We start from the raw sequence: 15,036 nt of genomic DNA, 5'->3' as shown, positions 1-15,036 counted from the left end.
ACCAAGATTGTAGGGTAAAAGTTTCCAGATGTTTCTTCAGGTGAGGTGGTATTGAACCCAATGCTCTGATGACAATAGGGACAAACTTTATGCTGCCACATCTTGATGATTTCAATTCTCAGTCTCCATATTATCAATCTTTTCTCTTCTCTCATGATAATATGTTGATCTCTTGGCACTGCTGTGACAATTATTAGGCACTCTTCTTTGTTCATCCTAATGGTTACTTACTATATATCGGCTTCAGTGCTCTGACACCTTATTTGTCTAGAAGTCAAAGTCCCAGAGGATTTTGCTTTCCCCTTTTCGTCCATTACCTTTTCTGGTATATGTTGGTACAAAGCACCAATTACCTTGTATTCACATATCCAGCATAGTAATCAGTGAAGGTTTCAGGCAACCGTGTGCCTGTGCTTGTGCTCTTTTTGTGCAAGACTTTCACAAGCACTAACAATGTGAGTCACACTTTCAACCCTTTATTATTATTATTATTATTATTATTATTATTATTATTATTATTATTATTATTATTATTATTATTATTATTAAGGCAGCAAGCTGGCAGAATTGTTAGCACACTGCATGAAATGCTTAGCGGTATATTGTCCATCGCTATAATCTGAGTTCAAATTCCACCAAGGTCAACTTTACCTTTCATCCTTTGAGGGTTAATAAAATAAGTGCCAGTTGAACACTGGAGTGAATTTAATTGACTCATCCCCTACCCTAAAGTTGCTGCCCTTGTGGTAAAATCTGAAACTATTGTTATTATCATTATTATTACTAGGGTACCCATTAAATGATGTGTAGTTTAATGTCCTATTTTTTCTCATGCATACCCAAAAGTAATTGAAAGTATCAATAACCAGTTTTACATATATTTACTTAAATCTATTTCTAATCTGTGAGAATTTGCATATTGAGATAGAAATTCTTCTCTTCTTTCCTGTGATAAATTCTCTTGGGCTGTGTAGTGTTGTTGAGCATCTTGATGTAGAATTACTTCTCTTCTTTCATTGCTGTCAAAGACATCAACAGATATCTTTATCAGCGACTGTATGATCACAGAAAGGAAATTTGATAGCTTGTAGTTGCTGAAAATATTAACTTTGGAAACTAGTCTGATTGGAAGTCCATAAACAGGATCCAAGATGGGTTTTTGTCTACCCTAAGTTCACATACTGCCAGTAAGTCGTTGTTTGTGACCTGGAATTCATTTATTCTCTATCATCTTAGTTGGAAAATGTTGCATCAAATACCATGTGTGCATTAAAGAATTTTTTCTGTTTTTTCATAATCTTGAGTTGTTAGCTCTTTCATATTACTGATGTGGGGCAGCATTGACTGAACAGTTTCAAAAACTGTCTACACATATTCAACCAGACTTGACTGTGGGAAAACACACTACATATCTATTTTTAATATGCTATCTCAGACTGATTTCTGAGTCTCATATCAGGTTGGTGGATGTCCTATGCATTTTATAATCTGTATTGTCATAGAATCTGTTCAAGCTTTATTTTAGCCAAAGTAAATTCTGCTTCTATTTCTTCATCTGTGTAGATTCTTTTATTAAAAGGATGGTTAATGTGATATATGCATTTCATATATGATTTGTTAGAGGGGTTGCTGAAGAATTTTTGCAGATTATTGTTGTTGTCATCTGTATCAGTAATCTGGTTAGAAACAGCTGTTGTTACCACAAGCTGTATATACCACGATCCATGTGTGTGTGTGTGTGAGTGTGTCAGTGTATGCATGTGTGTGTTTGTGTGTGTATGTGATTGTGTGTGAGTGTATGTGTGTGTGTTTGATTGTGTGTGTATGTATGTGTATGTGTTTGTGGTGTGTATGTGTACCTGTGTGTGTGTATATGTATATCAATATATTTGCACATATGTATGTGCGTGCATGTGTGTGTGTGTGTGTGTGTCCATGTATATATTATTGATTACCAGCTTTATAGTCAGCTGCTACAAGAGTAAGGCAGATGCCTTAGAAGTAATTACAGAGGCATCAAATTGCTGGACCAGGTCATGAAAGTGATGAAAAGAGTAATAGCCCAGTTAATTATGAGCAGAATCAGATTAGACAAAATATAGTTTGACTTTGTATTGGAGAGAAGCAATACTGACGCTAGCTTTACAGTTAGATAGCTGCAGGAGAAGTATTAGGCCAAGAATAAACTATGGCACTTGGCATTTGTTGACTTCGAGAAAGCTTTTGACAGAGTACCCGACAGTGTGATATGGTGGGCCCTGAGGAAGTCAGGAGTAGATGAATAGATTGTGAAAGCCATACAAGCCATGTATAGAAATGCTGTCAATAAGGTGAGAGTTAACCAAGAGTATAGTAATGAATTTAGGGTAGAGGTAGGTGTTCAACAGGGATCAGTTCTCAGTCCCCTCCTATTCATCATCGTCCTCAAAGCCATAACAGATGAATTCAAGACAGATTGCTCCTGGGAATATATATACTGATGAGCTTGCCCTTATAGCAGATTCTATAACAGAACTAAAAAAAGAAATTCCTAGTGTGGAAGCAACACCTGGAATCTAAGGAAACACTAAGATTCTAGTATGCAAAAAAATGGACAGAAGACTTCCTCCATCAGATAAATGGCCCTGCTCAATATGTAGAATATGTGTAGACAAGAATTCCATACAATGTACCTAGTGCAAGTTATGGAACACAAGTGAAATGATAGAAAGATTATTAGAGGAGGTAGTGTGTGTATGTGGAAGATGTACAAGAACCACTCAGGTTATCAATTTTCTCAAATACACCAGAGGTAGTGGGTAATTTCTGCTACCTAGGAGTACTAATTAGTTGTGAGGGAGGATGTAAGGAAACTGTAATTTCAAGAATAAGAATAGGATGAGAAAATTCAGGGAGCTTTTACCTCTGTTGGCAATCAAAGGTCTCTTTCTCTGTGAGAATTGAAAATTGCATGATGCATGTATACAAACAGCAATGCTTCCTGGTAGTGAGATGTGGGCCCTGAATGCAGATATGTGATGGCTAGAGAGGAATGAAGCTATAAGCTTTACTGGATGCATAATGTCAGTGTATGTGAGTGACAGAGCACAAGTGCTTTGAGGGAAAAGTTGGGCATAAGAAGAATATATTCAGTGTGTGAGGGAAAAGAGTGCACTTGTTTGGTCATATGATGTGTATGGATGTAGGCAGTTGCCTACACTTAAAGTGGAAGGAACTTGTGGAAGAGAAAGACCCAGGAAGATGCAAGACAAAGATACAGACCCTTACAAAAAAGATGTTTATGGACAAAAGATATCTCACACTTTGCTGTACTTCAGAAGACCTCTTTGCCACAGCAGAATTGGTACTGGTGCTATTGTCACATAAAAAGCATTCATGCTGATGCCATGTTAAAAGCACCCAGTACACTCTATGGAATGTACTGGGTGCTTTTAGGAAAGTCATCCAACTGTAGAAACCATGCCAGAACATACGATGGAGCCTGGTGCAGCCCCTGGCCTTACCAGCTTCAATCAAACCGCTCGACCCATGCCTGCATGGAAAATGGGTTTCAAATGATGATGATATATATATATATACATATGTATATATATATATATATATATATATATATATATATATATATCACGTGATCACGTGACCGACCAGACCATCAGATGTTGCTACACATCGCTGGTCAAAATGCATTCGCATTGTTTTAGCCTTCAAATGACGCCACCCCGCTGGCTAAGCAAGCAGGCCAATGGAAGAAAGAGTGAGAGAAAGAGTACAGCAGGGATCACCACCCCTTGCCAGAGCCTCATGGTGCTTTAAGGTGTTTTCGCTCAATAAACACGCACAACGCCCGGTCTGGGAATCAAAACCGCGGTCCTACGACCGCGAGTTCGCTGCCCTAACCACTAGGCCATTGCGCCTCCACATATAGATGTATATATATATATAGATGTATATATATATATATATATATATATATATATACATATATATATATAATATATATATATACATATATATATATATATATATATATTATATATATATATATATATATATATATATATATAAATAAATAAATAAATAAAAATATAAGGGCAGCAAAAAATTCTAGAAAAAATTTTCCACTACCAGCGGTCTAGTGAGAGAGAAAAAAATAGTCAAAGACTATATAATATACATTCAACAATATAAGGAATGGCCATATAGGACATTCGACTCACTAGAAAGAGCAGCCAAAACTCATACTGCTAAATAGTTGTAATTCTGAAATAGAAAGAGAAATAAAAACGTTTACCCCTTTCATCTCTGGACTATGCATAGTTTCGGCAAAACTTTGGCAAATGAATTCATTAAATTAAATTAAATTCATTTACATCTGGCGTGCTTCAGATTTAGCGGTATGAGTTTTGGCTGCTCTTTCTAGTGAGTCGAATGTCCTATATGCCCATTCCTTATATTGTTGAATATATATATATATATATATATATATATATATATATATATTCTTCCTTTTATTCTTTCATTTGTTTCATTCATTTGACTGCGGCTATGCTGGAGTACCGGCTTTAGTTGAACAAATCGACCTCAGGATTTATTCTTTGTAAGCCTAGTACTTATGCTGTCAGGCTCTTTTGCCAACATCGGTTGTCAAGCATTGGTGGCAGAGACAAACAGACACACAAATACATACATACATACATATATATATATGGCGGTGCCCCAGCATGGCCACAGGTCATTAGCTGAAACTGGAAAAATCAAAATCAAATATATATATATATATATATATATATTATATAATTAGGGCTTAGTAAAATAAATTACTTTGCCACATACTGAACTTAGTAGAAATAGCAGCCAAAAAAAAAAAATTTTCTTAGCATTTCTACTACTTAAAGAAAATTTCTCTCAGATAATGTTTACTCCAGACAGCTCACAGCTCACAGTTCAGTATGTGGCAAAGTAATTTATTTTACTAAGCCCTAATTATATAATGTAATATATATATATATATATATATATATATATATATATATATACATATATGATGGGCTTCTTTCAGTTTTTGCCAACCAAATCCACTCACAAGGCTTTGGTCGACCAGAGGCTATAGTAGAAGGCACTTTCCCAAGGTGCCATGCAGTAGGACCGAACCCAGAACCATGTGCAAGCTTCTTACCACACACCCACTCCTGCACCTATAAAATAAATTGCACACTCTTGAGGATTCGAACTCAGAATCTTCTGATCCATAGTCAGACACATTATCCATTGTACTACAAAACCTATCAGTGGGGGGAAATAATTATTCGTTCATGTCAAAATTCTTTATTTATTTAATTTATAATGAACATAAATGGGATATACCAATACTATATATGCATACACATGCATAAACTAAGAATATGCAAAAGAAACTAATAAATTATAGTAACTAATGAATTTATATACAATTATAAATATTTAGGGGTAAAAAAAGTATTCGTACAGAATAAATTTATGATTTTCTATGCCAATAATTATTTTTTACTAGAACTTCCTTGTTTGTTCCAAAAATCTTATCAGTTGTCATTTTTAAGTGTCAAAACACTAGCTTCTTCTTTCAGCATTGAGACAACATAAAGAAGTATCGTAATAATGGCGAAAAGTAAAGAACTCACAAATTTAGTGATAACTTAATTATTGAACAGTGGAAAGCAGGTAAAAGTTACAGGAAAATATCAGAGACCCTTGGTATTCCATTTTCTACCATATCTTCATTTATTCAAAGATATAAAAAAATCGAGAACTGTTGAAAACAGAATAAGATCCAGTGCACCACGCAAGATTTCCCCTTTAAGAAAAATGAAGCGAAGAATCGGAAAAAATGCAATGATCATCAGAAAGGAGTTGGAAGAAGATTTGTTAGTTTCAGGGACTAGTGTTACACTTTAAACAATCAGCAATGAATTTCATAGGAATAAACTGAAATCACACTCTCCTAGAAAAACTCCGCTGTTGACTAAAAGGCCTAGAGATGCCCGTTTAAAATTTGTTTATGAACATAAAGATAAATCTGATACATTCTGGGAAAATGATCTATGAACAGACGAGTCGAAAATTGAATTGCTTGGACAAAATTCGCGTAGCCATGTTCGGAGGAAAGATGGTACTGCCTATTTGCTGAAAAACACAATTCCTACCATAAAATTTGGAGGTGGCAACATCATGGTGTGGGGGTATTTCTCTGCAAATGGTACTGGCAATTTACATGTGATAGATGGTAGAATGAATGCAGAGATGTACCAAAATATTTTGAACAATGATTTATGGCATTATTTGAAAATTAGAATTATTTCCCACTACTGTATATATATATATATATATATATATATATATACTAGATGACATACCCGGCGGTAATTTCCAGAAGAGTGGGGTTTATCCCTCGGTTTCATTCTCATAATTGTTTTACTAATCCAATAAAAATACAAAGTATGTAGCCCTTAAAATGGTTTTTGTGCCTTAATTGAGAATACCAAACTGTCTTCCATAGGATCTTGTTTTTAGGAATTCCCAATGAATTATGAATATCCAAATTGTGAAGTCAGTTACATAATAACCTGAAATTAGTTACCCGATAATAAGAATTCAAATAAAGTAGCACTGAAAAGGGTTTTAATGCATTCCCAGAGTATATAGAACATAGGAGGAAATACTAATAAGGTATGTATACTAAAATCGTGAAGCATGTTACATAATAAGAGGCTAATCAGGTATGAGATAATAATTCAAAGTAAAAAACTCTGAAAAGGGCTTTTGTGCATTCCCAGAGAATATTATCCTCAGGGGTGGTAGTATTGGTATATTCGTAAATAAGTCACTAACCAAAATAGTGAATCAATTGTTTAGGAAAATATTATTTACTTGTTTAAGGGTTGCACTGGATAAATTGCGAAAATAACTCTAGCAGTTCAAATATTAAGGAATAAGCATATTCAATATCATTTTTACCAAATAATTTAGGAAAATGAATAAGTTATTTCCCTTTGCTATATATAAGGATCCCTTCCTATGGCGAATGGGTTATTTCCCTTGGTTTTTAAAATAAAATATATTAGATATATATAAGGATCCCTTCCAGTGGCCCTATTATCGACTTTTTTCAACAATCTGTGTATGCCATGAGGTTCTTAAACAGGAGTTCTACTAATGAGTCAAGTTTCATCAAAATCAATAAAACGATGTAGGAGGAGTTAGCTAACAACTCCACAAACACACCCACAGACAGAATTTCACACATATGTAGTAGATAAACAGCAGTTTGCAATGTTTCACCAAAAAGGAGAATTATAATTGTCACTAAATTTCACTAAGGTATGAGAAAACGTTGCTAGAAATAAGAGCTAAGATGCTGTAATGCAGTAGTCAATACACATAAATGAAAACATGTGTGCTAATAGGGGTCTTAATCATCTGAAAAGTGCTGACCGAGAATTTCCTAAACTGACATCAGTTTCACAATTTCCATTTTCCTCCTTAATAGGGACTGGCTTGAACATTTGGCTCCTTTTGGCTAGCTTCCCAATTAGCATAAATGTTTGTGTTTGCCTATAGAAGAGGCAAGTGGAGATTGCCACAACTGATGTCAGTATAGGTAATACTTGTTAAGCACTTTTCAGATATTAAGGTCCCTGTTAGCATAAATGTTTTCCTTTATGTTCATTGACTACAGCATTAGAGCATTTTAGTTCTCATTTCTAGCAATGTAGGTGTTTTCTTATATCCTAGTCATACGTAGGTGTCCATGTATATCATTGGTGATTTTCTTCCTCCAGCTTCCTTTCTACTGGACTTTCCTCTGTTTCTGAAGAAGAGCATTGCTCGAAATATTAAACCACCTTTCTTTCCTTCCCTGAGCGTCTGCTAATACTTTACATGTACCACATCCTTGTGTAGTTGTTTTTTTTGTGTTTGTTCTTTTTTTGGATTTACTATATATATATATATATGTGTGTGTGTGTGTGTGTATATATATATATATATATATATATTTATATATATATGTATATATATGTATATACATGTAAATATATGTATATATCATCATCATCATCATCATTGTTTAACGTCCGTTTTCCATGCTAGCATGTGTTGGACAGTTCAACTAGGGTCTGGGAAGCCAGAAGGCTGCGCCAGGCTCAGGTATGTATACTAAAATCGTGAAGCATGTTACATAATAAGAGGCTAATGAGGTATGAGATAATAACAGTTCAAAGTAAATAACTCTGAAAAGGGCTTTTGTGTGTTCCCAGAGAATATTACCCTCAGGGGTGGTAGTATTGGTATATTCGTGAATAAGTCACTAACTGAAATAGTGAATCAATTGTTTAGGAAAATATTATTTACTTGTTTAAGGGTTGCACTGGATAAATTGTGAAAATAACTCTAGCAGTTCCTCAGTGTCTGATCTGGCAGTGTTTCTACAGCTGGATGCCCTTCCTAACGCCAACCACTCCGTGAGTGTAGTGGGTGCTTTTTACGTGCCACCTGCACAGGTGCCAGATGAGGCTGGCAATGCCCACAATCGGATTTTCCTTTTTACATGCCACTGGCATGGAGGCCAGTTGGGGCGGCGCTGACAACAGCCACATTCGTATGGTTTTCTTATGTGCCATTGGCACTGGTATCACAGCTACAATTCCTATTGATGTTGATCGATTTCGATTTTGATTTTGATTTTCACTTGCCTCAACAGGTCTTTACAAGTAGGGTTTGTGTCACAAGAAGAAAAGGTATGCATAAGTGGGCTGGCTACGTCCCAGGTAGAGGCCACGTGTGATGGTCTCACTTGTCCTGCCGGGTCTCCCACGCACAGCATATATATGTGTGTGTGTGTGTATGTATATATGTATATATATATATGTTATATATATATATATATATATATATATATATATATAATATATATATATATATAAAAATTTATACATATATATATATATATTTATACATATATATATATTTATATATATACATATATATATTTATACATATACATATACATATATATATACATATAAATGTGTGTGTATATATACATATATCTGTATATATATATATATATATATATATATATATATATATATATATATATATATATATATATATATATATATACACATATACATATATATATATTGCTTTGTCTTGTAATAGTATTCATCTGGGAAGGGTTAAGCCAGCACCAATGCTGCAGCATTTTGAAGTCATTCCCAGCTCCACCGACAAACGTCAAAGACTCAATGACCAGAAAGAAGCTCTATATCTGCTTTGACTATTGTGAGCCATGTCTTCAGCTAACCACTTCTCCACTTACCCCAACCCAGGGGTGGATCTGGTATTATTGGCCTCCAGACAAGCTCATTTACAGAGTGCCACAATGTGTGACCAAACCATTGTAGTCTCATTGTCAAATGAGTTCTCTCAAGAGGTGAGAGACTGTAGTGAGCATAAAGTTTTCACTTCAAAGCATAGTGTGCGATTCAGTCAGAGAAGACAATGAATACAGAAGCAATTGAACCTCCAGCTTATGGAGATCAGTAATACGCATTGGCCAGGTCTCAAAACCATAGAGGAGAGAACTGTTCGGACAAGTACCTGGTAAATACAGCATTTCATTACAAGGCTCTCCTGATACAACCACATGCACTTATGGAGGAGGCAGAAAGTCGACTGTGTGCAACTGATTCAAATGTAGATCTCATCCTTCCCATAGCCAGTGGCTGGCTGTAAAAGGTGATCTGATACATTTGAACTCCTCCACCTCCTTCGCAGCCTCTCCATTAAGATGAATAGTGACCTTGAAGGAGGCAGGTATGTTGGTTGAGAGGATCTTTGTTTTTGAGACATTGATCTTCATTCCAATTCTTGCAGCAGTGAGGTTTAACCCATCAAGTGCATGTTGGATGTTGCAATAGGACTCCCCAAGGATGGCAACATTGTCAGCATAGTCAAGAGAAATCACATCCTACTCTGGCACCAGAGAGACCATCTAGAGCTTGGTTGAGCATCCAATAGATGATGAAATTGAAAAGAGTGGACAATTGAACAAAACCCTGTGAACACCCATTTGAATGGTGAAGAACTCAAACTCCTCAACACCACACTCAATGGTTCCAACCATATGCCAACTTACGGCTCCACTTGAAAGCCCTTAGAAAGGTTATATCTTCCATCAAAGTGGATATGAACAGACTTCGGTGCCCTAAAGTAGGTACACATTTTCAGCTTGAGATAAGAAACAGATTCAATGGTCTCTCTATCCATGATCCAGAGATGACGGTCACTGGGCACTGGCTCTCCTTTAAAAGCAATGTTCAAGTAGTTGCTCGAGATGAGCTAAGTTATTGATGGTGCCAATAAAAGGACTAGATTTCCTAGTACACCATCTCACTTGTCAAGAAGATATCCAATTTACAAATTAGTGGAGGTCTGAGATATTGTGTGCTCAGACAACATACTAATTGCAAAGCTCATGCCAATCTTAATCAATACTGGTGCTTTGTTGTAACAGACACCAAAAAGGCTGGAGCAGAGGGCAACATCTATAAATTCTACCAGCTTCTTAAAAAATTACTACTAGAGGCTGTAGCGCTTAAGTGAAATGGTTTCAGATGAGCAAGGCAACATCTAATCCAACTTAGTAGACAGTTCTTTGAAGAATTATCAGGCTGAGTAAGAAGTAAGCAACATTTTGAAACATGAAATTCATTACAATATATTTCAACAATGTGGAAATTTTATTCATCAATGTAAGTACTATTACAATCAACATATTTTTGCCAACGAGTTACAAGTTTGGGATCTTTTCACTTTGACCAGCAGATTTTTAAAATAATTTCTATGTAACTAAAAAATTTTTAACTTCATATACTGGTAGAATGTGTTTATAAAACATCTTTTTCTCTTGGCTTTCTTGAGAAAATTCTGTAGTTTGTAAGCTGTTTCCTCTTTAATTTCTTAATTTTTGGCATTTTCAACAAATCAATGACGTCTATTGAGGTGAAAACAATATCTGCCAAAGTCTGTCAACAAAAATTTTTTGCGGTGTCATATGAAAATGCCCCTGCTATTTATGAGAAAAAAGATAACCTGTGGTCATAAACTGAGGAGTCACTTGTAAACAGAGCTGGATAACAAAACCGTTCCCTTTTTAGTGTCCACCCATAATTATGACCCTAGTATCGATCTAGTGCATTTCAATCTGTTTTAGGGTTAGGGGTGGGTGAAGGGCATCTTTTTTTCTTCAGAAATGTAAATAAACCCAATCTGTTTCTTAAACGAATATATAATATGTAATGTGTGCAACAGAGAGGAATATTAAAACTGCATATGTTGTGAACTTAGAATATATGTTTATTAATAAAAGTTCAATAATGATAATCTTTTATTCATACGAACGTAACTGATATGAAATATGTCATAAATAGCAGGGACATTTTCATATGACACCGCAAAAAGTTGTTGTTGACAGACTTTGGCAGATATTGTTTTCACCTCAATGGACGTCATTGATTGGTTAAAATTGCCAAAAATTAAGAAATTAAAGAGGAAATAGCTTACAAACTACAGAATTTTCTCAAGAAAGCCAAGAGAAAAAGATGTTTTATAAACACATTCTACCAGTATACGAAGTTTAAAAGTGTTTAGTTACAAAGAAATTATTTTAAAAATCTGCCGGTCATAGCGAAAAGATCCCAAGTTTGGGATGTAGGAGTAGCAGTTTTTCATTCATTTTGGCAATTTCATGGCAATATGTTTCTGTAGTAATGTTGTTTCCAGATTTTAAGAATTTATAGTTGATGAGTCCAGCAGTACACCATCAAACAGTCACCATAACCTTCTTTTTGAAGAGCTCGGATTTAAGAAAGTTTTTTGGTGCTTCATTTTGGTTCAACCACTGCGAAAAATGTGCTTTATTATTGTACAGAATCCACTTTCCATTGCAAGTTACAATACGGTCGAAAAATGGATTTCTCTGGTTACAAAGAAGTGATGAGCAAATTTCATATCTACGCATTTTCTGATTTTCATTCTAATCATATGGTATCCATTTGTGGAGCATGTTTGATTTACCAATCGTATGCAAATGGTTGCAGGCAGTTTTCTCACTAACTTGAAGTTCTTTTGCCAGTTCTCAAATCTTTCTCAGTGACTGTCTTTAATTAACCATCATCAATGACATTATGCTCACAATCTTCAAGGCTGAGGTCTCCACTGAGAAATCTTTTAAACCATTTACAAGCTGACCACTCACTGGTCATTTCCTCACCAAATATTTCGTTGATATCACAAGCAGTTTCAGCTGCTCAATGTCCTTTTTTGAAGTTGAATAGCAGAATTGCTCAAATATCATGCTTTGACAGTTCCATTTCAGATGATTGTAAGAAAGGTGAAAAATTATCAATATTAATTTTTTTATGCATTTGGGCAAGTCTATGTCTGTATTATCAGACAGTTTCAAAAACAATGTTTTAAAAAAATTCAGAACTCTGTAAAAATTCAGTACAAATTCTTCATGATTCAAAACATTACTTACTTTTTACTCAGCCTGATACTAAATCATAACCCACCAGCTTGACAGCTTCCCAAGAGCATGAAATTCTTGATTCCTATGCTTGTATGTCAGAAAACTGTGGAATAACAAAGTGGAAGGTGAAGATGGCCTACCAGCAAAGCTCTTTAAGAGCTGTTCTGATACCATGACATGATGGCTGCACAGGATTATCAGCTGCATCTGGGAATCCAAAGAAATCCCACAAGGTTGGATTGATATGATCCTTTTGCCATTCTACAAGAAAGGTGGCAGATATGTTTGCCACTAACATGGCATAAGCCTTATTTATGTCACATCAAAGATCTTCACAACTCTCTTTCTGAGAGTACATGACAGAAGAACCCGGCCAAACCAATGTGGTTTGCAATGAAGAAGAGGATGCACTGATCAGATTTTCATCCTATGCTGAGTCCTGGAACAAGACTGGTGCTATCAACAGGCCACCATATTCTACTTTGCTGGCTTTGCAGCAGCCTTTGATTCAATGGACTATACCAGCTTATAGGAAGTCATAAGGCGAGATGCTTTTCCAACCAAGCTCCTAAACCTTATTCATGTGTTTTATGCCAACACAAGTACCAGAGTGTGGTGCTACATACATACATACATACATGCATACATACATATATACATATATACATACATATATGAGATGCAAGTTATCTTGCTTGTCTATGGATTCCAGGTGTTTTAACACACACCAGGCCAAGTGATAAGAATATTTTCTCTCATGCCTTTAATCACAGCCTTCCCACAAGCTGGCAAAACACATACCTTGCATGTGTTCAATATTGTTTATATCCCTCAGGCTGCTCTTCATTGAAATCTCTCTCTCTCTCTGTATATATATATATATATATATATATATATATGTATATATATATGTGACAATTATTTGGTAGCCAAGATAAAACTCCGAGTTTCGGATACCGGAGCGGAAACCCACGCTGGCATCTCTTCTGTTATAGGGCCATAAAAAACAATGCTATGAAAATGACCATTAAAACAAAGGGAAATTATTGTGTGATTGGCCATGATTAAGACAAAAGAGCTATTAGAATGACCACTAAGTAAGGGGAGGGAGTAAAGGTAAGGGAGTAAAATTGTTCATAGTAATCGCATAAGCACACATGTCCATACATACACATGCACACCCACACACCCATGTACATGCGCCTATATGTATATACTCATCCACCTTCACTTGAAACACACACATGCTCACCCACACATTCGCCAAAAAATATATACATAACCGCATACACACTCGCACACACACACACACACATGTGCACAAAAACGGTTTATACACACATCTATATGCACACATGCACAAGAAAAAACAGGACTAAAGGCAAAATACAGAAAAAATGTGAAAAAAGTGTAAAAAATAAGCAATAAGAGTAAGACACCTCTATATACACACATACTTGCAGGCACACACACGTCTAATATATGCACATACCCGCACACGTCTACATACACACAAGTGCACAAAAAAAGTTCATACACATTTCTATATATGCACATGCACAAGAAAAAACAGGGCCAAAGGCAAAATACAGAAAAATATGTTGGAAAAGTGTAAAAAATAGGCAATAAGAGTAAAACATGTCTATATACGCACATACTTGCATGCACACACACAGATACGTCTGTATACACACATACTTACCTCTGGTATAGTGATTGTATCATTTGGCTTTTCAAATTTTGGATTGTTGTTGTTAATGTCAGTAATATTAATACAAATAGATGTAGTTGAACTTAATGGTGGATTTCCTTCATCTTTTGCAGTAACATTGAAACACTTGACTCCTATTTTATTTGTTAAATCTGAAGCAATACTCAGAACACCTGTACCTGGATCCATTTTAAATAACACAGATTCCTTTCCTTGTAGTGAGTACTGAACTTTACCATTTTCTCCAATATCTTCATCAGTGGTTGCAACAGTCAAGATAGTTCCTGTTGATATGCTTTCTTGTACATTTTTAGAATATTCATCAGACTTAAATACTGGAGGATTGTCATTAACATCAGTTACATTGATTAAGATTGTAGTTGTATTTTCTTTCCATCCAGGTTTTTGAAAATTATTTTTATAGTCATAGTTATCTTGAGCAGTAATAATAACAGTGTACTTATCCACAGCCTCTCTGTCAAGTTTTGAAATTAACACTATTTCTCCCTGAAATAGAAACAAAATGATATTAATTAAGGAAATTTTGTATTCACAGAAATTTTCAAAACTACAGTTTATTTTGAAAAGAATTAGTAATGAAAATAAAAAGGCATTGGATGCATACCCTGCACACAGATGAATTTTTTCACAAATCATTTTCACAAGAACAGTAAAATATCAGTTGGCAAAAAAATTTGAAAGTTATTTTAGAGTGGATTGGAATTAAAATTTTTTTAAAATTACATAAAATGAAGAT

The 15,036-nt window shown here is 35.1% G+C and overlaps 1 protein-coding gene across 1 annotated transcript in view; it reads right to left on the bottom strand.

Moving 5' to 3' along the window:
• LOC115225134 (protocadherin Fat 4) overlaps window positions 1-15,036 on the bottom strand; it is a 549,120-nt gene that overhangs the window by 38,523 nt on the left and 495,561 nt on the right. Inside the window, exon 33 of the mRNA XM_036500736.1 lies at window positions 14,271-14,786. Within this exon, the coding sequence (XP_036356629.1) occupies window positions 14,271-14,786 (516 nt within the window). The remainder of the gene's footprint in view (window positions 1-14,270; window positions 14,787-15,036) is intronic.

Source organism: Octopus sinensis, linkage group LG2 (genome assembly GCF_006345805.1).
Source record: "Octopus sinensis linkage group LG2, ASM634580v1, whole genome shotgun sequence".
NCBI lineage: Eukaryota > Metazoa > Mollusca > Cephalopoda > Octopoda > Octopodidae > Octopus > Octopus sinensis.
This window is presented reverse-complemented; position numbering and strand designations above follow the sequence as displayed.